Here is a 26,352-nt window from a genome sequence, read left to right on the forward strand (position 1 = left end):
GACATACACATGTACAAAATGTATGTATTTAAGAGTAAATCTCCTTCATGCAACCTGCACTAGGTACGGGGCGCCAAATGGGACTATTGTGGTTTTGTACTCGAAATTCAATTTTGTACGGACAAAAGTGACTTTTGTTCAACAAAAATGAGTTCAGTTTAACAAAATTTGTATCATACTACAAATTTAAAATTTTGTCATACAAAATTATCTATCAGCGGACAAAAGTCACTTTTGTCATGACAAAATTCATTTTTGTTACACAGACTTGACTTTTGTTACCTAATTTGAAAATTGGGCGACAAAAGTCAATTTTGTATTCAAATTTGTTTAGTTTGGATTCTGTGAACTAATTTGCATACAAAATCGACTTTTGTTACACAAAATTGACTTTTGTGAGACAAAATTGACTTTTGTGAGACAAAATTGACCAATGTGAGACAAAATTGACTTTTGTCTCAACAAAATTGACAAAATTGACTTTTGTGAGACAAAATTGACCAATGTAATCAACAGAATTGACAAAATTGACTTTTGTGAGACAAAATTGACCAATGTAAACAAAATTGACTTTTGTCTCAACAAAATTGACAAAATTGAATTTTGTCTCAACAAAATTGACAAAATTGAATTTTGTCTCAACAAAGTTGATTTTTGTCTCACGAAAGTCAATTTTGACTCACGAAAGTCAATTTTGTCGTCACAAAATTGACTTTTGTCTCAACAAAATTGACTTTTGTCTCAACAAAATTGACAAAATTGACTTTTGTCTCAACAAAATTGACAAAATTGATTTTTGTCTCAACAAAATTGACAACATTGACTTTTGTCTCAACAAAATTAACAAAATTGATTTTTGTCTCAACAAAATTAACAAAATTGATTTTTGTCTCAACAAAATTGACAAAATTGACTTGTGTCTCAACAAAATTAACAAAATTGACTTTTGTCTCAACAAAATTGACAAAATTGAATTTTGTCTCACAAAAGATAATTTTGTCTCACAAAAGTCAATTTTGTCTCACAAAAGTTAATTTTGTCTCACAAAAGTCAATTTTGTCTCACTAAAGTTAATTTTGTCTCTTATCTCACACAATTGACTTTTGTGATTTAATTTCCATATCAGGTAACAAAAGTCAATTTTGTATGCAAATATGTTTATATTTGCATACCTTTTAGACAAAATTGACTTTTGTCATGACAAAATGAGTTTTGTCTACAAAAATGAATTTTGTCTACAAAAATGAATTTTGTCTACACAAATGAATTTTGTCATCACAAAATTGAAGTTCTCATAAAACAAGTCTGTAGCACATAGTTTTGTAAGACAAAAATGATTTTGTTATGACAGAATTGAATTTTGAACAAAACCACAAGAGTCCCATTCGGCGCCCCGTACTAGGAGTGATTTAAACCACAGCAGTACATCTGATTTGTACTGAATGTAAATGATACATTGCTTTCCCTAACTGTCACCATAGATAGGTGTTGATTTTGCATTAAAGGTAATAGATTGGGATGATGATACAGTCGTAAAGTTACAATTATGGGAGATTGCAGGTATGTGATTGATATATATTAGTACAGTCTGCTTTTGGGTATGATACTATTCCCTTTTTTAAGTGCGTATGATACCCACCAGATTACGGTACTACTATCTATAGATATAAGCATAGTTTTAAATTTTTAGGAAAGTTTGAGTACAATTTATCAAAGATTTAATTATAGAGGGGCGAACAGGGTAAAGGGAGATAGGGAGAGAGGGGCGGGAGAAAGAAGAGAATGGGCAGGAGAAAGGAGAAAAGGGACAAAAAAGGAGACAAAAATGTATATTAAAATCATTAAAATTCAACAGGAAAACAATTATTTAATAAATTAGTTAATCGAAAGGTTCAGGAACATGCTTATAAAACGCAAAATAACCAAAAAAAAAATACCGACTCCAAGGAAATCAAAATAAACGAAAAGTGCGTAAAATGTAATCAAACAGCAAAATCAAAGAAATGGATAACAACTGTTATATTCCAAATAGCTACAGACATTTTCTTATGTGGAAAATGGTAAATTAGACCTGGTTTTATGGCTAGCCAAACCTCTCACTTGTCTGAAAGTCGCAGAAATTCCCCAAAATGGCATAGTAACGAAAACATTTCCCGAACGTCGTCACTAATTCAATACGATCTCTATATATGGAGAAAGATTAAAAATTAACAATTTACAGGATTTTATTGTAAGCCTGTGCTAGTATAAATACACATGTCACCATCCTTGTTTTTTTTAGATACATTGCTTCAAAGTAGACCGATATGCATAGAATTTGGCAGAAAAGGGATAACATTACTTAATATAGAGTAACGGTTTTTTTTACTGAGAGGTATTGAAAAATTATTTAACGGGATCTGAATGGTGTTTGTTAGTTTGTTTTCAATTGCCCTGTCTGGTTTCGCAAATGTCTAATAATTCTACTGATTTAGTTTTATTTCGAACTAACAGGGTGCACATTCAGCTTCAAAAATTTGATCGAGTGAACTGATTTTCATACACAATTTCGGAATTGATTGATTTGAGGTTGTAAAATGTCCTGTGGGAAATATTTCAGGCATGTTTAGGACGATACAATACAAATTGAAATTATTGTGACTAAAAGACACAGTTTTTACATCCCAAAATGACAGGCCTTTGTTAACTTTTTACGATGGTGCTGTCCTGTGTAAACTGCGAATATACGATTACTGTATTGGCAATATATTTTCTGTACAGTCCAATAATATTCAAAACTGGTTACACTTGGAACAAATAGGGAAAGTTGGGCGCCAAAATAACAATGTTCAAGGATAATTTTATTATTCTTCTTTGTTAATTCCATTCCTAAAATCTTTTTCTGCCTAATTTTCAACGACTTTTTGTACTATGTATTTTCGATAAATTAAATCCCGTATCATTTTCCAAAATAATTTAATTTTTCTATTTTGCAAGCAGCATTTCTCGGCAACCATTTTAAAACTAATTGGTTTCTCTAAGAAATTGCACTAATAGTGTCACAAAAATTCCCCGTATTTTCACACATTATCCTGCGTAAAAAAACATCGATAAATGGCGTGCATCAGACTTACAAATTCAATGCAAACAGACAGCTTAACAGTCAGTGAAAAAGTAATAGAGGTTCTTCGAGCAGAAGAAACAACACCTCTATCTTGTGAAAGGACTAGACGGAGATGGCCATACAAAAATACTTGACATTTGAACAATTTTTTTTAAAATTAGCAGCATTTACACTAGTCTTTCATGATTTCTGGTGGGAGACAAGAGAAAGGGGCAGGAAAAAGGAAAAGAGAGGCGGGAGAAAGGATAGAAGGGGTAGGAGAAAGGAGAAAGGTACCCCCTGTCCGCACCTCATTAAAACCTTTGATTTTTACCCTCATTGAATTCGAAATGGTGTAATATACATGTACCTTTGTATATACAAAAAAGAAGATGTGATACGATTGCCAATGAAACAACTCTCCACCAAAATGACACAGACATTAACAATTATGTAGGTCACCGTACGGCCTTCAACAATTAGCAAAGCCCATACCTAATAGTCAGCTATACATGTAAAAGTCCCGAAAATGACAATGTAAAACAATTCAAACGAGAAAACTAACGGCCTTATTGTGTACAAAAATGAACGAAAAACAAATATGCAACATATATTAAACAAACGACAACCAATGAATTACAGGGATCTGACTTGGGGCAGGCACATGCATATAGAATGTGGCGGGGTAGTCTTTTTGTTAAAAAGATATATATATTATTATAATATATATATATACATGTATATACAATACATGTACAATACAATACAATATTTTTATTGTCGATCAAGGACGCCCTAATAAAGAGCAGTATAATTATAAACAATTTATTACAATGATTATTATTAATTCTTAATTAATATACATATACGGTTTGAAAAAGTTTTGTAAACATGTATAATTAAGGTAGTCTATAATCATTAACATATCAATGGTAGGTCATACAACACAGACAAAGCCATACCATACATAAACACTTAACTTTTACTTTTGTTTACATTTGTGTATACTTGTTAGTAAAGAATAAATGGTTTTTAACATCTGAAGTTGTATGCAATAAAAATTGATCAACATGATCAGATAATTACGGAAACAGGGAAACATGGGTAAACAGAACTTAGGTTTTTGTTCCAATGTTTATTATTTTTATTTTTATCTTAAACAAATTTTTATGGAAACTATGCAATTGTTTGCACCTGTCCTAAGTAAGGAATCTCATGTTCAGTAGTTGTCGTTTGTTTATTAGGACATTAGGACAGTGCCACTGGTTTTTAAGTTTTTCGTTTTTATGCCCCATTTATGGGAATTATGTTTTCTGGAGTGTGCGGCCGTTCGTCCGTGTGTCCGTTCGTCCGTGTGTCCGTTCGTCCGTCTGTCCTGCTTCAGGTTAAAGTTTTTGGTCGAGGTAGTTTAATTTTTTATTAAAGTGAAGTCCTATCAACTTGAAACTTAGTACACATGTTTCCTATGATATGATCTTTCTTATGTTAATGCCAAATTAATGAGAGTTTTTACCCCATTTTTACCACTGAACATAGAAAATGATAGTGCGGATGAGGCATCCGTGTTCTAGGAACACACTTGTTTTTATATAGATTAGACCGCTGGTTTTCCCATTTGAATGGTTTAAAACTGTCTAGTAATTTTGGGACCCTTTATAGCTGCCTGTTTGGTGTGATCTAAAGTTCCGTGCTGTAGACCGTACCATGAACTTTAATGGATTACTTTTATAAATTGTTTCTTGGATGGAGAGCTGTCTCGTTCGCGCACATACCACATCTTCCTATATCTATGGAAAATGAATAGGCCGAAGCTATAAATTCATAAGGCAAAGAAGAAAACTTGCACGCCGAAAAAAAAACGAAAAGATGAATGATCCCTAACACTATATAGAAAACTTTAGACTGAGCAACAGGAACAACACCAAAATTAAAACCGTGGTTAAATCCATGTGCCATTGAAGAGTAAGCAATGAGTTCCTATTCTACGTGTGGCTTCCCTTCAGTTGTTCATGCCAGCATCAATCATCTATTAAATTGGCAATACTGCAAACTCTGTTAAGGATTTTGTCACAGAACAAATAAAATATTGACATTTTTGTTGGCCCTATTTGTAGGTCAAGAACGATTCGGTAACATGACTCGTGTTTACTATAACGGAGCTAGTGGATGTTTTATAGTTTATGATGTTACAAAACCATCAACTTTTGAAGCTGTCATTAAATGGAAAGCAGATTTAGATAGTAAAGTAACACTACCAGATTCAACGCCTGTACCATGTGTTTTACTGGCAAATAAAGTAAGTTATGTCACCTAAAAATATAAGAAGATGTGGTATAAGGTGCAGATCCAGGAGTTGAAAAAGGGGGGACTGTGAAGCCAAACTCGAAGGCATACAGGTAAATAGTTTGCATTTATCATATACATGCAGATTCATAAAGGGTGGGGTTAATCTAGATCTGGGTACATGATAACACTCCACCAGCTTTCAAATATTTAGTAAGCTAGCAACTATATATATAGGTCAATATACAGCCTTCACAAACATATGTTCTTGTTATATTATCAGTGTAGGTCGGTCACGAGTTGAATATTTTCGATATTTTAATTCCTTGATTAGTTATTGTTTGATTACATTGTCAATGTGCATTTTTAATAATGAAAAAATTAAAATACTTGTGACCAAACAACACTGATAATTTACTCAGGCCCCCAGCACTACACGCATTTGTGAATTATTGTGTTGCTTGGTCACTTGTTATATATTTTACAATATTCAAATTCTACGATTATCTTTGGCTCAGAATATAAAACAAGATAAATAAAACTTTTATTTTGGCCGAAAATTATTGTACAAGTTCATTTAACAAATAATTTATACACATACATGACATAGAGTATACACAATTGCGGGCCCTACAAAAATAAACCGCACAAATTAAATCTGTCAATATTAAACTCACAAGTACAATAATTAAACATTAGGGATGGGTGGGAGGGTAACTAATCGAAAATATATCTAATAATGATTACAAAGTTACTAAGAAGTACTCACTGAACATATACGATAGATAGTAGAGAATTACGAAATGTCGAAGAAAACGAACTTTGCATATAATTATGCGTTTTTAGAATTAAAAACTATACAATTATCTTTGGCTCAGAATATAAAACAAGATAAATAAAACTTTTATTTTGGCCGAAAATTATTGTACAAGTTCATTTAACAAATAATTTATACACATACATGACATAGAGTATACACAATTGCGGGCCCTACAAAAATAAACCGCCAAACAAGCCCGCAAAAGACAAAAAGAAAAAAAAGAAAAAGAAAAAGAAAAATAAATAATAAAAAAAAAAGAAAACTATATTCTTAAAACAAAACAAAACACTCTTAGAATAGCAATAACTCAGACCCACAAACTGATATACACTTGTGTAAGCCTGACGAGACTCAAGAAATCAAAACGATACTTTCTTGTAAATCTTCTACTGAAGATCCAAAGAATATGTTACTTCTTTGAAAATCTTCTGACTCAACGAATACAGAACTTCATTGTAAGCCACATACTAGAATGGTTATCTACAAAATATGAACAAATCAGAATTAACATACTATAAATTACAACTACATAATTAAACATATACAATTTACAGATATGAAATGACATGAATAAAACACATCTTAAGCTGGGCAACTCCAGCTTCATTTAAATGCAAACCTCCATCCTTAATTGCAAATAAATCTCTTTTAGGAGAGCCCTTAAATAAAAATCTTCTATAAGACTTAGTGAAACTTATTTTCTCATCTTTACAAATACCAATTAAGGCTTTATTAATCTGAACAACCTTATATCCTAACTGAACAAAATCAACTGGTCGCGGTAAAATAGAAGATATCAATATATTTATGTCTCTATTTCTATTTCTTACACTATATATCAAATTTCTAAATTTACATAAAATAATCTCTATAGAATGTTTCTCTATATCATTGGTACCAAAATGTAAAATAACATGCGAAAAGCTATCAAACTCATGAAGATATATATACTCCTTATCAATAACATATTTAATGTAACCTAAATTAGCTCCACTAAAACTCTGTACAACCGTGTCTTTCATCCCATCCAGATATTTCCCAATAGAGTCACATAAGATTAACACCCTCTTCTTCATTACTGCAATTAAGGGATAAATTTAGTCATGGCCTTAGCAACAGAGACTTTTTCGGATAAAGAAAATTGAAGATATAATTTATAGGCATCACTTGCCCAATCACCATGAACTTGTATTAACTCTGCAGGTACCTTAGATTCAAAAGCAAAGGTCGCACCCCCTCGGCGGAAACTATGAGTAGAAAATAGTCGTGGATTCCTGCCTATCTTACTAATAAACTCCTTAATATACCGCTGAAAATCTGTATAAGTCACAGGAACTAACTTGTGTTTACTAGGAAATAAAAAGGCTGGACTATCTCCGGCGGCAGGAATTAATTTACACATATTTCTATATGCTCTCAATGGACATAATGCAGATCTAGTATTTTCAATCAATGGTATCTTCAAAATTCTATTACCCATCTGTATGGTTTTTGACTAATTAAAAATTACAATAGCAATATTACCCTCTAAAATTACTTTATTTCTGGTTAACTGTTTATCTATGTCAAAAGACATTTTAGAATCAGGTACTAAATTAGATTTGCGCGCCATTAAGAAAAAGGCAAATAAAAATAAACACCATATAGTGCACTGCTTTGGATCGTCGTGATTTATAACTCTATTAATATCTAATAACATATCTACAGTAATAGCTAACGCTTGTTGTGGTAAATGCTGCTTCTCTCTAGTAATCCCTTTCAATAATAACTTGACAGAAAATTCATCTAAATGAACAAAAGGTTTGTCTAACATTAAATGCATAGTTTTAACTCCACATACATAATTTTTTATAGAACTTACTGATTTGAACGATCTACTCAAAAATTGAATAAACAAACAGATCGTTTTTAATGAAACAGGACATTCATTTAAATTAAAAAATGTACAAAAAAGCAAAAAGGCTCGCCACTGAACCAATAAATTCTTTTTTGTTCCTACAGCAAAGGCTGATAATGTCGATATCTTTACATCCCTTTCTAGTTCTCTAATTTGTCTATCTGAAAACGTAATTTACCATTCATGAATAAACTGAAACAACTCATTTGTCACTTCAAATTCTTCTAAATGTATATATTTTGTCTCTTCAAAAAATGTTTTAGCATAATTACTATGTAAATGCCAGCGAGACAACATATCAGCTAAACGATTGTCAACACCTGCAATGTGAACTGCCCTCAACTCAAATTCGTTAATGGCGGCTACAAAACAAATCTCACGCAAACAAGATTGTAAAAACTGATTTCTTGATCGTCCAGTGTTAATTACTGTTACTGTAACCTGGTTATCACATTTAATTATAATTCTCTTTCCTCTCAATTTAGTTCCCCATAATTTCAGGCATACCACTACTGTTAACATTTCTAATGCATTAATATGAAGCTGTTCATTAACAATAGCATCAGGGAATTCAACATGAAAAAAATCTTCCTTGAACATGCCACCACAACCTGTCATGCATGCATCAGAAGAGAATATTTCATCTGGTTTCGACCATTCCTCTATTAACATCATTGATACACCATTATATAAAGGTAAAAACTTTTTCCACCATAAGATGTCTTTTTTAACAAGTTCAGGCACCTCGCTCTTTTTTACATCTTGATAAATATATCTTAACCAATTGAGTATTCGAGAAATAAACACTCGTCCGGGTCTAACACAACACCCGACAAAATTCAGTTTTCCAACAAGCGATTGAATTTCACGCTTAGAGGCGAATTCTTTTCCTACCCACTCCAATAAAATTAAATCTATCTCTGTTAATCTTTCAATAGAAATTTCTAAAGTCATTTTAACTGAGTCACAAATAATTCCTAAAAACTCCATTCTAGTTGAAGGACCCACAGCTTTATGTTCGGACTCTTCAATTCCACAAGAAGCTAACACATTTTGTAATTCTAAAAAGGCTTTTGCAGACAATTCTGGACTTTCTACCCCGGCAAAGTCATCTAAATAGTTTATGATATCAAACCCTAATGAGCTATAAATATAAGCAATAGCGTTTGTCAATCTTTGACATATTTGTGCAGCTGATCTTAAGCCCATAGACAGCACAATATCAAAAAATATATGTCCATTCCAAGCAAATCCTACTAAAAAGGTATCTCCAATATCAATTGGAATTTGTCTGTAAGCCCGGGCAAGATCCCGTTTGAAAAGATGAGATCCACTTCCCTTTTTCTTTATTAACAAAACTAAATCATCTACTCTTGGGTATGTTAAAGAAACTGGTTCACCTAAATAATTATCTTTATCTATAAATTCATTTACACCAGTTCCACCAGCCGAACTTAAGTCTAGAATGATCCTTCTTTCCGTTGAATCATTTTTAGGAACCGTATTCAATGGAGATAAAATAATACCATGATCAAATGGATTCACGTGAAAAGGGCCAATAATTGCCCCCTTTGTAAGTTCTTTTACCAAATATTTCTCCATATCATTGGGAAACTCTACTGCCCCACGATGATTTTTAACTTGTAACACCTCTTTTTGAACCTTAAAATCTCGTAATAAACTCATAGATTCCTTATTTCGGTGAAATCCAATTGGAAATCCAAATTCTAACAATTTACAAATTTCTCTGTCCGAATAATCACTAAGCATCAATTTAAAATAATCCACATTTATTTTTGATAGTGTTTTTATTTTACAGTCTTCAAAATTCAATTTTGACGATTTAAAAACTAAATCGTGATCATGTAAAAGCTTGTCAGTTTTCAAAACGTCATATTTACCCTCATATACTAATTTACAAAGATCGTTTTTACAAGCTTCAGAACTATCGTTCTCTTTTTTATTACCACTGTTCTTTGATAAACATTTCATATTAGAGTTATCTCTCTTCAAGCTGTCTTTCATGTATTGAGGATAAAAAATCTCCGCATCAGGATCAAGCTTTTTAATACGATCTAGTCAAACAGGAAAATTAGGACAAGTATTAGAACATTCTGGATGATTTAACTTTTTATTATCCTTTTTCCAGCAAACTGCACAAATGTGTAAGACAGTCTTATATTGACCTTTGAAATTAATTTGATGCGGCGTGGATTTTGACGTACACCTATTTCTATTATATAATGTACAAAACCAAATACTTTCTTCCTTTTTTGTGAAATCTGATTTAAATGTCTTACTACCAGAAGAGCTCTCCGACTTAGATAAAATGTAAGGACTTAAAACCGGAACTTCAATACACGTAGGGTCATCTTTCCAAGATTTTTGACCCAATTCTATTTTACGTAGCCATGCTGCATAAAAGGCGAGAAGACCTTTCCAAGCATAAATATTACTATAGTAAGTAATTTTCTTTAAAAGATTTAATCTACCCGATTTCTCTGTTTCAGAAATACCATGACTTGTGATAATTTCAAGCTCTCCCGCGGTAAACAATTTAATGTCTAAACTTTTAAAGGAAGTTGATTCATTTACATACTCATATTGTAGAGCGGAATGAGGCCATAACAATTGATTCTTGACTTTATCAGACGACTTACTCTGAATACCAGATTTAATTTTTCTTTTCCTACGCTTATTCTTTTTCTTTTCACACTCAGAATCATCTTCCGAATCTTCCGAATCGGTCGAACTATCCGAAACAGCTATACATTTCTTTCTATCACTGTTCCCTTTTTTACCTTTTTTTCTATTTACCCCATCATCAGAACTACTCTCTGAACTTGTTGAACTAAGTTTAATCTTAAGTTTGCTTTTCTTTTTACTAGCGTCTCCTTTTATTTCAGGTTTGTCAAATAACCCCATATCTGACAATTTTTTATCAACTTTTGAATTAAGCCTTTCCATCTTTCTAAGATCAGTTAATTTAACTTTGTCATCTATTGTACTATCCTCACCTTTCATTGACTTCAACACCTTTTCCCCTTCTTCTATTTTCTTTTTTAAGACTGCTTTCTCCTCCTCTTTCTTCTTTCTTATACTATCTTCTGTGTTCTTCAACTTCTTACGTAACTGTTCTAGTTCTTCGTCTGAGCGACTTCCTTCTTCGTCAGAATCCAAGTCCTCGGCCACTACCTTGTCTAAAATTCTTGCTGTGGTGAGTTCCAACTTTTTCCTTGGTGTGGAAATCTTAACAGGATCTGTCAAATTTAATGCTGGCAGTCCATAATCATTCAGCGACTTGTAATTTATGCCTTTACGAGATCGTAAACTTTCTGCCATTCTCTAACTATATTCTCTAACCCTCTTCAAACTAAAATTCTATCTAACTATATTCCAACTTAACTAATCGAAAATATATCTAATAATGATTACAAAGTTACTAAGAAGTACTCACTGAACATATACGATAGATAGTAGAGAATTACGAAATGTCGAAGAAAACGAACTTTGCATATAATTATGCGTTTTTAGAATTAAAAACTATACGATTATAGCTACATGTGTATTCTATAAGTATTACGTCATCAAAGAGAATAAACACATTCCTATCATTAATTTTTACATCTAAATATGAACTGCAATTTCATAAAAATTTTGATGTTAAGGTCATATTGGTGTCCTGATTGTATGTAGAAAATATTCAAGACTTAAGCTATACCTTGGATCGGACCCCTTTTCGTCTACTTGAACTCCGTATATCTGAAAACTAGAATCATGCAACCACGTGCACTTAGTTTTAAACTGCCATCAATATAAATGGTAACTTTGTTCTTCAGCAAGCTAATGGTGCATATCTATGAAGCGGGCATCTGATACAAACATGTATGCTTCCATTTAAGAATTATTTTTATACTGTAACTACCTGTGTATATTTCCTAAATATGGTAACGTAGTTATATTTTGTATAATGTTAATTTCATCACATCTTCGCTAGTCAAGGGTTACGATCCACTCCCGCTGTCTTCACCCTTGGCAGATTAAACCAACATTTGTTAAAATCAATGTTGCGCCATCTATCGGAAGATTTAAGTCGCACCCATTCTGAATTCATTATTCTTGACCAATGGTAGCATTTCAACTCTTCAATTTGGAGGTAAAAACACGGTAGCGTCTAGATTCTACACCCTTGGTAAAGCTGGAAACGAAAATATACGTCAACATTCATGCATTTGTTTATGAAACATACACAGGAACTTCTAATAGTTGATTAAAAACATTCTTGTTGTCACTAAATATAGTCGAAGTTTAGTGATGTAAAGACTTGTTGCACAATAAACACATGGCAATTGTTTAAAATAAAAAACACTTTCTACATCTACACGTGATCATGTTATAGGCGCTTTTTGATTAGATGCAGCGAGTTTCTACTGCAACCAATAAAAGTTCTTACCTTGTTTATCTCAATCCGTCAAGAGTGAAGAGAGCGGGAGTGGATCATAACCCTGATTTAATCATGGAACACTTTCTTTACAATCAGGGGTCCATTAAGGGATGAAACTAAGTTTGACGTTTGTGCTACGATTTAAAAGGCTATCAATGTATTGATTTCAGTTGCAGTATAAAACCAATGCTAGGTTAATGCCATAAAAATATAAACTTTTTTATACTCAGTAGAACCTCGCCCTTTCCCAGTTTCTCAGCCTCATAATTTTTATGCCCCACCTACGATAGTAGTGGGGCATTATGTTTTCTGGTCTGTGCGTCCGTCCGTCCGTCCGTCCGTTCGTTCGTCCGTCCGTCCGTCCGTCTGTCCCGCTTCAGGTTAAAGTTTTTGGTCGAGGTAGTTTTTGATGAAGTTGAAGTCCAATCGACTTCAAACTTGGTACACATGTTCCCTATGATATGATCTTTCTAATTTTAATGCCAAATTAGAGATTTTACCCCAATTTCACGGTCCACTAAACATAGAAAATGATAGTGCGAGTGGGGCATTCGTGTACTGAGGACACATTCTTGTTTTTTATATTTTCCAGGTATTCAGTGACCTTATATTAATTGTATATCTATTTGTCAGTGTGATCAAGCCAAGAAAGGACCAGAGATCAATGTCTCTCAGATGGATGATTTCTGTAAAGAAAATGGTTTTGTTGGATGGTTTGAGACGTCAGCGAAAGAAAATATAAATATAGATGAAGCAGCTAGATGCCTTGTTACGAAGGTAAATACTAGTAATCATATCTTTAAAAATGTTGTGATCCACTGGGCCTCAGTGGCCTGTGAAGATGTATAAGTAGTTGTACTATTCTAAATGATTAACACATGTTCCTATATAGATAAGAACTTCACAGGACTGTTGTCAGTTTGATCACAGGCTTTGGTCAGTCAGCATCGTTTATCTTTAGATTAATTACTTAATTTGCTATATATTTATATTTCTATTCTAAGTGATTAACACATGTTCCCATATAGATAAGAACTTCACAGGACTGTTGTCAGTTTGATCACAGGTCAGGGATGAAAGTATTGTTGATTTAGTACATACAACATGGACGAACTGATCAAATGATAAGGTTACATGTGGACTATGGAAATATTGTCATGACATCTCAGGAGACGATAACACTGATAAGGGATTAATATATCACAAGATATTTATTTATTCTATTCTGTGCCTGTTACACCCCATTGATAGATGTGGCTTTTGTATGTACAGATACACTGATATTTGATTTACAATTATATCGACACCTGACATAATTTGTATAGCTGTTAATAGCCTCACGGTATACAAGAATTTCATTGATTTAAGTGTATGGGTAACTAAAGCGTGATCCTGTGGGGGAAAAAAAAATCCCCCAAAAAACAACCCATTAGAAAGTTGAAGGTAGAAAATACAACTAAAATGTCTGTTTATGGTTTATCACCTTGGTTCAGATCTAGAGGCAAAATAAAAGTATTTTGTCTTTTATGAATTATTTCATTTGTAGAAAAGGTAAATTTTATTTGTCAAGACATTATTATTAAAGCTGGTGATAACTACAATTTGTAGAATATAGATTAGAAATATAAGCAATGACTAGAATTTTTCGCTATAGGCAGGAACAAAATTTGTTAACACATTTTGTCTTTTGTCCCTTTAGCACCTCGTTTGGAGATGCTTTTCAATCCAAATCGTATATATTGGGACATGGGAATCATTTATAATAGAACACTATGTATCACTAGCCTGCCTACACTTAAAGGTTGTGAGTTCTAATCCGCCAGATCTCCAGCTAGGATTGTCAGTTTTTCTACTGAAGGTCGGTGGTTTTCTCTTGGATCTCTGTCTTCCTTCCACAATTAAAACAAAGCCATACAGTACATGTATCATGATACATGTAGTGCCGAAGTTACATTAAACAACAATCAATCAATTGGTATTTTCTACAATTTTATTTTTGCTCATTGTAAATAAGATGTTTGACAAAAATGCTTATAAGTTGGTTAAATTCGTCACTTTTCCAGATATTGGATATTGAATACTTCGACATACTAAAACTACGAGTACGGTAATAACAATTCCAAATTTGCTGCTGCTACATTGTGTCTTCCTGACCATTTCAGGTCGGAGAATTTTTTTTTTCTCATATCCAGAGTCTTATACATTCCTGAAATGGTTGCTGTTCTTCATGAAGATAAGCTTTCATTTATTTCACTGTGTTTCTTTTATGTTAATTTGCTATTTTATAGGTTGCATTTCCAAATATTTACAATGCAATTTTCCATAGGAACTCCTTTTTACGGCTTAAACTGTACCACTTTTATTATGAAGTTTTGAAGAAAAAAATTGAAATTCTAGAATGTAAAGTTCATATGTACTACTATTTTTTTAAAGGTTAAAATATAGTGATGTGTGGCATATTCTCAACGTGTATTTGCCCCGATATTTAAAAGAGTTTAAACTAACACTAAATTTCTCTACTACCCCTACCTATTCCTTAGGATTTTCACAGATTTCAATTTAACCAAAATGCATATGTATATTTACGTGTAACATTCTCGAGTTATGTCTCTACGAGACGAGAAAAAATGAGATAAATTCTTGGAACCAGAACGTACAAGTACATGTAAACTGAACTGATTATCTATGATTATTAAATACATTGTACAAAGGCGTGGTTTGAGAAATAGCATGTATGTATTGTTTTCTCAGGCTTGTTATTCACTTACTTTACAGCAGATTCCATTGAGTGTGTAGCAAAAGGTAATATCTTTGGTTAGCTTGCTTGTTAGCTGAACCGTGAAGTCATTGTTAAGTTAGGTAAACTACCCTACTTTAAGAATAGACTAGTCCGACAGAAAACCTATTAATCTGTATGTTGGACTATGCTACTTCGAAAGGCGGGTAGTATACCTGACCTAATAATGACTTCACGGTTCAGCTAGCAAGCAAGCTAACCAAAGATATTACCTTTCGCTACACACTCAATGGAATCCGCTGTAACCTACACGTAGCTTCTGTCTTTGTCGGTTACTTGCATGATAATGGGTTTTTTATATTGCTGTAAATATTTTTATGCATTCAGTTAAAACTTATGTATTTTGTTAGTCTGTAGCTTATCTAAATAAAGCTAAGAACAGTTTGTGTTTAACAAACAAACAATATACACAGAATGTACATTGTCTTAAAATATAAGATTTATTTTAATGAGCTTTAGAAACTGGACGAAAAGCGAGGCTCTGCCGAGATTTCCCCCTGTTTCGCAGTGATTTCAAAATTTTATATTTTCCGACAATGTTAATATATTGTTTTTATCTTTAAATTTATTCAATTGAAACATAAGGTCTTAAAATCTAAATCCTTGTCTTTTTAATTAATCAATCAAAGAAATCTACATATAAAATAGATGTGTTACTATTGCTATTGAAACATGTTTCAACTAGAAACCAACGGACACAGTTATTAACAACTATTGGTCACCGTACAACCTTAAACAATGAGCAATGCCCAGGCCTCATATTCAGCTGTAAAAGGCCTCAAAATGACATTTTAAAACAATTCAAACGAGAAAAACAACGGCCTTATTTATGTACAAAAAAATGAACGAAAAACAAACATGTAAAGCCCTGGTCAAAACGAACCCACGACACATCTATACAGCTCCACGACATAACATTTGGTCAACTCGCGGGTCATCTGTGATCGTCGTACGACAATCGAACGACAGTTGCACGATATTTTGAGCAGCGTGGCACTGTCGTGTGTCGTGGGACGAAAATGGACATGCACCTTTTGTGCTCTACGATTTTTTTGTCCTATCACTGTCTTGTGGCTGTCAAGAGTGTCTTACCACAGTCGTGCGACTGTTGTTCGATAAATAAATTGTTGTGGGTACCAACATAAACCATCGGAATAAAACAATCGTCGCAGGACTGTCGTACGGCAATCCAACGACTGTCGCAAGACACTCGTGATACAGTCGTACGATTTTCTCACGAATACCAAATGTCGTACAATGCTCGCAATATAAAAAAGAAGATGTGGTATGCTTGCCAATGAGACAACTATCCACAGCATTGATTGTCTGTCATACGACAGTGGTCCGTTCGTCGTTCAGCATATTTACATTTATTAAGCAGAATACAGTTCAGCGGGAATTAATGTTTGGAAAAACAATACCGTCTACCGTTTAAAGAGGATGGCTTTTTCACCAGAACGATTATGTTCGACCCTGTTGAATAGACGCCTTGTCTGACTCCCAACAAGAGCAACATATAGCCCAGTCAGCATATATTTGAGCCCGGGAACAGTATATGAACGCCCGACGTTAGTGGATTAAGCCGTGGATGGAACGGAGCCTGATGTTGGGGTAGTATAATACACTGATACAAGAGTTGGAATGGGAATCTGCCAGTGATTTCGTTGGATTCATGTGGATGGAGCCTGGCATGTTTCAAGAGCGTTTGCTGAGAGTCGCCACTCGCAACACAGTTACACAACAGTCGTACGATAATGGCACGACAGTAACACGACACTCACACGCGCATCCCAATACATGAAAACCTGGAAAAAACGCCCAGCAACTCACGATTGTCGTACGATTGTCGCACGACTGTCGCACGACCGACTTGCGACAAACCCACGACAGTAGAATTCCATTTTTTTTCTGGCTTGTACCCATCGTGGAACCATCGTGGGCATGTCGTAGCTGATCGATGTGACCACTCGAAATATTATTTTGACATTTTGCACGACAGTGCCACGACAACTATTTTATAGATCTTCCATGACAAAAAATCGTACGAACTATTGTGACCAGGGCTTAACACAAAGACAAACGACAACCACTGAATAACAGCCTCCTGACTTGGGTCAGGCACATACATACTTTATGTGGCGGGGGTTTAAACGGGGTACGGACCGCGAAGAGGGCCCCGTTAAGAATTAGTACGGAAAAAGAAATATTAAAATTACCGCTTGCTCAACATGGAAACATGGAAGCGGGGTAACAGGAGATTTTTTGTACATGCACATGTACACAAAAAGCAAGAAAATGTGTGGCTACCTGTTATTTGTTCAATTATTATAGTTGGCTAATTGCAGGATAATTTGTGTATGCATCGTACTTGTTATTTGTCCTATAGTTAGCTAATTGCAGTATAATTTTACTATTCTTTAACTTATTCTTTAACAAATAAATAGCAATGAAAAACCATAATAACATACTCAAATCTACAAAAAAAATCTAATTATCTAGCACATATTAAGAGAAGCTCTGGCTACGTTTACCCGCAATAATTTCCTAGACAAACTGCCGAACTATTTTTTATTTAATCGGGAAATATAAATGCTAGTAGTGGAAATTGGTGGAGGTATTAAATTACTTATATACATGTATCTTATTGTTTAATTTTGCGGGTGATCATAGCCAGTGCCTGTATATAAATGATTGATTGATTGTTGTTTGCTTAACGTCCAGTGGCAAATATTTCATGCATATTCAGGACAAGAACAAGTTCACAATAAATACAATAGGTAGGTTGTCATAATGGAGGACATTTGAGATGATGGTCGGGAAAATTTGGGCTGCCACTGGAAAATGAGAGTATATTGGATAGGGACAGAAATTTTGCCTTGCAACTGGCCACCTACGGGCCCTCAAAGAGTTGTTGCAAGGGTTCTTAAAGTGCAAAGAGCGTGGCACTCTCTTTACACGAGACATCGTATTTAACGTCGCCAGTGCCTTTAAAGTAATGGTTCTTACATGTAATTAATTAATAAGTAATAGTTATTTCCCTTATTACTTTACCAATCTACAATTGAAAGGACATGTAAAACATTCTGATGAGTCAAATGTTATGCAGAGAGCCGTGGTGTAGTGGTTAGTGCATCGGACTACTAACACAAGGGTTCCTGGTTCGATTCCCATCTGGGATGAAAATTTCAGGGACTGAATTTTCGGCTCTCCCTTGACACCATTTACGAGTATGGTCTTGAAAAAACGATGATAGTCCGTCGGAAGGGGACGATAAATGGCTGACCCGTGTTAAGAGAGAGCCACATCTCTTGCACGTTAAAGACAGCCTTGTAGATTTCGAAAAAAAGAGCAGGTTAATGCCGCTACAAGGCAGCACTCGCACCCGCAAAGTGGGAAGGGATTAATATAAGTTGCAAAACTTGTTTCCCAATCCACTATAAATAAATATGTTTAAACTATGCAGAGAACAGAGTTATAGACTTTTTTGCTATGAAGATGACACCTATTTCATCCTGACTGTTTACAAGAAAGCCAATATACAGTCATTTTTTTTATCAGATATAAACGGAAAATCACGCCACAAGCTTAAATATGAAGCCTAAAAAGTCAATTTTACAGCTATCACTGGTTCACCCTCTGCATGATTGTTAGGTGGAGCCATACTTAAATTGTCAGTGGAGTTCTATCATTTTTTGCCATATCTAGATTCTTACGGTTTAATCCTGACTTTTTACAAAGTACGTGTATATCAAATATAATCCTTTTGAAGTATTTAACAAGTGGGATTAAGTTGAGAAAATGAGGCTTTGACAGATTAAAATTAAACGATTAACATATTATATTACAACGATAAGTGATCACAGCAATAAAGTAACAAAATAAACTTAATTGCAATTAACTTCAATTATATGAATTTTCGTAGCCCAGTGCTATTGTGAAAATTGAATGGAATAAAATAATTAAAATTGATATTAACTGTTGGACACCGGAATAATGTCACGGGTAAGGTTTTTATTGAAATGTTTATTACAGCTTATAAAACATAATATGGTTGTTTAGAAGAAGTTAATAAATCCAAACACCTTCAAAATCGTTCTGATTTCACACACTGTCATGTTCTTCATCGCCGGTAAGTTATTGTTAATTGTTCTCATTTGCATTTTTTTTCTTCGATAATTGAAGCACATTGTTGTCACTCACATTTGACACGTTATCTCATACTGTGGATTCATTAATTTTCGTGGGCGCCAATTTTCGTGGATGAAAGAAAACTTGCATGTTCGTGAACATTTAATTTCATGGATTTGCCGAAGTCTTTATACAAGCCTTTAGAAAACTTGTCATTCATTGAAAATTAATTTCGTGGTTCACCTTTACCTACGAAATGCACGAAAATTGGTATCCAACGAATAATAATGAATATTATAAGAAGGGAAACAAAAATCAAGGTGGCAAGATAAAAAAAAAACAATAACCAGAACAGTGAAACAGGAAAGTTAGATTGAGGAATATAGGAAACGACCAAATTAAAAAACATTGTGTACTGTGTCCTGTTATGAAAGACTATATGTGACTTTGAAATGAAGAACAGCCGTTAGAGCACTGTTCCTTGTCATTAAGTTTTGTTTCAAGAGTAAGAAGAAATGTTGTGTAAATAAGTAATACACCAACATTATTCCTTACTACTCAGCCAACACGTAGCATGTGCATTAGATCCAGATCATGTTGACAAAGATTGTCAATTTTACAGCCGAAAGTCGATTTTTCTCTCGGGGTACTTAAGCTCCCTTCCCTCATACACTTGAGCGCCATGACATAGCGAATAGTACTTAAAGTGGCGTTAAGCACCAACAATCAATCAATAATATTCTGCAAAGACAATCTCACTTAGTTACTTTTAAGATAAAACATGTGTTACATTGTTATTTGTGGCTTTATGATCGTTATTTTTGTATTTGTATAGTTAAAACCAGCACCATCCCATGACAGTTCAATAAATGAATCTAGTAAAAGGGGAGAAAACTTATTACACGATATTAATTCAAGATTAGAAATACGACGGAAGAGCATAGACTTAGATGGTGTAGACCCTCTTGAAAAAGAAGCTTTTGAACAGACAGTTATATACGCAGCTAAAACAGCTCTACGGGTAATCAAATCTGCAAGACTTGAAAGGTCGGATTCATGTGATGATGTTTCTGTAAAATCTGAAAATAAATCGGACGAAGACGATTATAGTGAAATTATCGATGATAACCGATATACAAAAAGAAATTCCAAAGAAAAATGCATAACAGATTATAAAAAACAATCGAGTAGACCCGCAAGTAAAAACAGGACAACAAGGCGACAAAGCTCAGTTCATGAAGTACAAATATACAATAAAATGGCGGAAAGGAAGAAGAGTATTCGAAGAAAGGAATCGTATGTGCTGTTACCTGTAAAGGATGTAAAAGGACTCACCCAACAGCAAATTGACGGTAAGTATCTATTTATTAAGGGACGACATCAAAAGTTCAATGAAGGATAAAAAACTTAATTCGCATAGTTTTTTCTTAACTTAATTTGGGAAAAATTGATTGACCAATAGGGATATATGTAAAATCGATTTTAGATTAACAAAACTTGCAGCAATGTTGACCCCCACCCCCAAACTATTTGATTTACATCGATCTTTTGATGTCGTCCCTAAAGTTGTAAATATTTGACGTTTGAAAGGCATTAAAAGACCTAAACGAACATATTTTTTCTCAATTCTGCATAATTATCTATATGACCCATTTGGAAAAATTGTATTTTATTTCAAATTTGTCAAAAAAAAAAAATCATATCATATCCCAAGGTGAAGTGCAATTTGGCTATAACGTTGGGGTCCCTCTTTGTTTCCAATACATAATAAAGGTAAACTTCAAAGGCAAACGATACATTTGCGTAGAAAATATTTAAATGAAATACAGGGTCTGATCCAGCCGTTTTCAAAGGGGGTTCCCAATCCAGGATAAAAGGGGAGGTTCTTATATTATGTCTCCATTTAAAAGTATTGATCGTCCATAAAAGGGGGTTCCTACCAGCAGATCCTTCTCTTGGAATCAACCGCTACTGAATTTATTCTTTTCGTTCATCTGGAATATATATGTAATTCTTTGTATGTTTATACAAACTAAATGCATGAGATCTTGCTCGTAAGTTCTGAAGCTTGAGTTTTCGGAACTAACATTGTTTAAGCGTTACATCATTTTTTAATTTTTTTTTTAATCAAAGAGTCTGTAAAATTTGAGAAGCTACAATAGTTGTAAATTCCCGGCTCTCGCTTCCTTCAGTTAATTGAGTGGAAATATTTATTATATAATAATTACTTATAGAAATAAAAAAATCATTCAACGACCTCGATGTTAATAAGGATGGAAGAGTATCGAAAAGAGAGTTAATTCTCGGAGCTTATCGACTTGGAATGAATCCCACGGATGCCGAGGTGGACGAAATGTTTCTGTCGTCTGATAAAAACAGTATGTATCAAGTCAGTTTATTTTATAAACAGGAACTTTTGTTTTAATGTTTTACTTCTTGCATGGCTTTGATTGGAATAACCAGAAAATTATATTACATTGAATTTTGTAGATTTAACATACAAAAAGTTCCGAGTACTAAAAAAAGTGCACACGCTAGTTCTGTCAGCATATACTGTTTGTTGATGGTTAGCATTGGAGAACTTTCCATATATATAGATACATAAAAATAAATGAAATTGTATGGTTTACGTCAATGAGAGATCAAACAAAAAAACATAATAAATTTCAAAATACATTTGAGGTTTAACATATGCATGGTCCCTTATATTTGTTTGTTTATTTGTTTGTTTGTTTGTTTGTTTGTAAAATGCGATATAATATTATTTAAATGTAATTTAGATCTGAAAAAATATATTTTCATTCATTTTTCAACACTTTAATTTGCTTATTTTTTAGACGATGGATTTATAGACTTTAATGAGTATGTAGAAATGATGAGAAAGAATTACGTCACAATTGATATAGAACGTGAGAGAATGAAAGCTGCCTTTTGTTTATTGGACAATGATGGGGATGGTTTCCTTACCAAACAAGAGCTTATCTCAGCTCTATGTACTAAACAGTCCGGGATAACAGTAGAAGACATTGACGAAATATTACATGATGCTGACATGGATGGAAATGACCAAATTGATTTTAATGGTACTTTTTTTTTAATAAAAAAGGAAATGTGGAAAATGTATGATTGTTAATGAGAAAAGAGGACTCAGTGATCGAGTTTACTGTTCCACAAGCCTGTTAAAACTAAGGTTGTGATTTTGAACCCGTCTCGTGGCGGTGTATTTGACTCCAATTTTTATTGACTAGGACTGTCTATTTTCCAACCGAAGGTCGATGGTTCTATCCCTGCCGGTCAATTGGCACGAAATAGCCAACAGGGCGGAACGTGGCATTAAACACGAATCAATCAATCATTCATATCGTTTAGTCAGTTATAAAGATGCTGATGTAAACAACTTTAAAATTACAGAATGGATAATTAGTAAACGAACTGGGGGAGGGGGTTTCCTTAGTATCAATAAAATGACGAAAGGACAGAAACAACTATATAAATTACAAAAAAAAACAAAGAACGGGCAATACATGAAAACATTTATGGTAAAATAAGACCATTGTCTTAATGCATGTCACACCGCGTTCAATATCCTGTGCCAGCTTAGGGACGGATCCAGCCATTTTAAAAAGGAGGGGTTCCCAACCCAGGATCAAGGGGGGTTCCAACTATATGTCCCCATGCAAATGCATTGATCGCCCAAAAAAAGGGGGGTTCCGACCCCCGAAACATCCCCCCCCCCCTGTATCCGCCAATGCAGCTAAACAGGGTTTTATTCCATTGTTGAATACAGAAAAAATGAGTAAAGCTTTAACTATAAATTAGCGAATTGGTGTTTTTCAAAAATGACCACAGACCTGAATTAATATGTTCATTACTATTGTAAAGTTTGTTTTTTTGGCAGAGGTCCAATTATTATATTTGACCTCATATTTGACATAGTGCATTTGATTATAAATATTGATAGATTTTAGGATTTGATACTATAGTATTTTCACGCACGGGATGAGAGTTATAAAGCGTTTTAATTTAATCAAATATCATTAAATTATTAATCCTCTTTTTATTAGAATAAAAATAAACCTAAAGTACAAATGTAAGTAGATTATTCTATATATAGCGTTGACACGCTTAAAATAAATGATATGTTCTTCTAATAAGTATTTAACTGGAGATCAAGCCTTAAAATGTATTATCTACGACATTGACAGAAAAAAAGACTGGATTTGTTTTGTTCACCTCTCTCTATATATCACTAGTAATATACAGATATTGTTCATAATTAGATACTATTTTTTTCTTTTTTTTCAGAATTTGTAGATTCGACAATATGCGCAAAGTTATTCTGAATGTAAAGACAAAGTGGTCAACATAATCCTCTTATCGTTTGTTTGTTGATAGATTGCATGAGAGAATTGTCCTTATAGGAAAGAGAGAATGCGAGAGGGAGACAGGGGCATTGTATAGATCGTGAATAAAAGGAAGATTAGTGAAACATATGATTGTATAGATGTATGACTTAAATAAAATGTAGGATTGTTTAATCAAATAAAAAACTTGCATTTACAACTCAATGGTGGACAGACTGATATAATTATCAATTTGCACATATTACTGAATCTCATGTGTATGGAGGTCCTACATGTACATGTACATATGTGTATATTTTTCTACATGTTTGATCATTTTCTGCAAATGTGCTCGTTTAACGTTGTTGGTTACTTAACATAGTCAACTATATTACTAATATTATTTAAAAGTAATTATTTGAAGTATCGGTCCACTCAGCTGTGAGGTAGTTTTGAAATAAATAGTTTAGTTTTTGTCATTTTTTGTGTGTACGAAACCAAATACTTTATTAGACCAATTATCGGCCAAAAAGGATTCTGTTTAATATTGTTTTTACACTAGTCATTTTTGGCTCCTCTGTTACTTCCTGTTCGGTGTTATCCAAGACTCTATGTTGAAGGTCGTAATTTGACCTACAATTGTTTTCGTTTTAGTTCAATTATTTCATTGGGACTCATACCACAGCTTCTTATTTCTATGCTACATTTCTTTGGAATTTCAACCAAAGATGAAGAACTAAATCTTCTCCTTTGCTGTATTGCATGGATATTAAAAGTGTCCTCACTCACAAAGTTATATTGCTGGATCCTTCAGGAGTTGAACTAATCTCTATCTAAATTATTAAAATCAGGTTGGATTAAATTTATCAGCAACCAAAGCCGATCTTTCAAAAGAAGAGGCGAAAAATGAAATTTAAACTCATATGTCGAAAACAATCTGACAACGCCATGGCTAAAAAAGAACAAAACCAACAGACTACAAGTTATTATAGTAAAATTACCTTCTTTTTGGCTGGAGTGAATCAGATGTGGATACTAAACAAAATCAATAGATCTGATAGAGCACATTCGATCTAAGACTCTTTCTTCTTGCAATAACACTTATATATAACTACAATATCTACACCTGAACATACACATAATATACTTTCAACCACCAAGCATTACAAGTACATGTACGTATCTGATCTAAACAATATTTTGAATATTTCAATGTATAGATTAGATATAAAATAAGGAGATGCGGTATAATTGACAGTGACTCTTAGTTCAAATGAAGTGGATGTAGCAATTATAGTTAACCTTACGGTCTTCAACAATGAATAAAAACCTATACCTATATAGTCCGCTATAAAAGGTCCCGATACGAAAAATTTGAAATTATTCATTTAGAAAACAAACGGTCCTCTCAGTGTTGATTAACCTGAACACAATTCTATATTTAAAAAAGGGACGACAGAAACGAGGCGTCCCTAAAGAGGTGTTTTAACAAATAATTCTAGTGAATTCGGCACATGACTTAATTGGCACTCGATATACCAGAAGTCAATTCGGCACCCGCGATTTCTTTTGGCACCCATGATGGTTAAAAGGATATGTTATGCATGCAAATTATTTTTTATAATATTCCAAACCTTTTTTTTCACTCTTAAAAGAATACTCATAAAAACCCATACTGTATTGTCTAGACACATACTTTTTACATTATAAAATGGTACAGACTCTCCCTTTAAAAACATGATGAACGATTATATATTGGAAGGTCTCTGTCGAATAGTTGCTGTCTCGTTAGGTTGGTTCCTTCTGTAAAATATCCAGTTTGCCTTCGGAATATAAAACTATTAATTTCAAGAATTTCAATAACGGCAGAGTACCAGTCTTGAGGGCCCTCATGGGGTTTTTGATTATGTGATTACTTGGCCGTTTTTTTAATGATTATTTGATTATTAAGCCAAATATTTAATGATTATTTGATTACCTAGGACTGTATTTTTAGTTTATGATTATTTGATTACTAAAGATAAGCAAATATTTAATGATTATGTGATTATATTGGCAACAAAATGGTGATTATGTGATTACTAGGACCCCCCATGAGGGGCCTCAGTCTTCTGTCTTGAAGATATATACCGCGCATTTTTTTTTCGCGCATGTTTTGTTTGCTACCATATTTGGTACCTTCTGCATCATTTGCCAGATTTTAACACCGGTAAGTGGAACATAAACTGACAACGCCATGGTGAAAAACAACGAAAATAGACGAAAGACGAATGGTTTGTAAACGAATTATAAAAAAAATGAAAACGAAACTCGTCTTAAAAGTAATAAAATGTTTAAACTGCAAATCTGCTCTGACATATTTAAAAAAAAATAAATAATCTGAAACAAATTCAAACGATTTATTGAAAGATCAAATTTTAAATTGACCCGTGAAATTCAATACGCGTATAGTTTTTCAATTATAGAAATCGAACCTTTATGATTACAGATAATGAAATACTGCACCGAGCGAATAATTAATAGTCCGTGTTAAGAGATATTCAATTTAATCAATACGC

At 33.5% G+C, this 26,352-nt stretch overlaps 2 protein-coding genes across 3 annotated transcripts; one reads left to right on the forward strand and one right to left on the reverse strand.

Moving 5' to 3' along the window:
* Nucleotides 1–1,487: 1,487 nt before the first annotated feature.
* LOC139498089 (uncharacterized) lies at nucleotides 1,488–24,271 on the forward strand. Its single transcript, XM_071286426.1, has 7 exons — nucleotides 1,488–1,560; nucleotides 5,197–5,378; nucleotides 13,160–13,303; nucleotides 20,287–20,803; nucleotides 21,686–21,829; nucleotides 22,289–22,534; nucleotides 23,757–24,271. Exons 2-7 carry the CDS (start codon nucleotides 5,217–5,219, stop codon nucleotides 23,792–23,794), a joined length of 1,251 nt encoding a protein of 416 aa, XP_071142527.1. The 5' UTR covers nucleotides 1,488–1,560; nucleotides 5,197–5,216; the 3' UTR covers nucleotides 23,795–24,271.
* Nucleotides 5,898–11,603, reverse strand: LOC139498088 (uncharacterized). Of its 2 annotated transcripts, none has more exons than XM_071286425.1 (2): nucleotides 11,100–11,603; nucleotides 5,898–6,665 (listed from the first exon to the last, which is right to left on the reverse strand). In XM_071286425.1, the coding sequence occupies exons 1-2, from the start codon at nucleotides 11,422–11,424 to the stop codon at nucleotides 6,619–6,621; spliced, it is 372 nt and encodes a 123-aa protein (XP_071142526.1). In that variant the 5' UTR covers nucleotides 11,425–11,603; the 3' UTR covers nucleotides 5,898–6,618. The 2 variants fall into 2 exon arrangements, with proteins under 2 accessions (XP_071142526.1, XP_071142525.1); XM_071286424.1 differs by having other exon boundaries at nucleotides 5,898–7,263.
* Nucleotides 24,272–26,352: the final 2,081 nt, after the last annotated feature.

This window comes from Mytilus edulis, chromosome 12, assembly GCF_963676685.1.
Source record: "Mytilus edulis chromosome 12, xbMytEdul2.2, whole genome shotgun sequence".
Classification (NCBI taxonomy): domain Eukaryota; kingdom Metazoa; phylum Mollusca; class Bivalvia; order Mytilida; family Mytilidae; genus Mytilus; species Mytilus edulis.

Bases quoted from the DNA above. Each gene is read 5' to 3' on its own strand.
- LOC139498089 (XM_071286426.1), top strand. From the start codon at position 5,217: ATGACTCGTGTTTACTATAACGGAGCTAGTGGATGTTTTATAGTTTAT. The intron at 13,304-20,286 runs GTAAATACTAGT...GTATTTGTATAG, and splicing joins CTAGATGCCTTGTTACGAAG to TTAAAACCAGCACCATCCCA. The intron at 22,535-23,756 runs GTACTTTTTTTT...CTTTTTTTTCAG, and splicing joins TGACCAAATTGATTTTAATG to AATTTGTAGATTCGACAATA.
- LOC139498088 (XM_071286424.1), bottom strand. From the start codon at position 11,424: ATGGCAGAAAGTTTACGATCTCGTAAAGGCATAAATTACAAGTCGCTG. The intron at 7,264-11,099 runs GTGAGGATAGTA...CCTTAATTGCAG, and splicing joins GGTGTTGAAGTCAATGAAAG to TAATGAAGAAGAGGGTGTTA.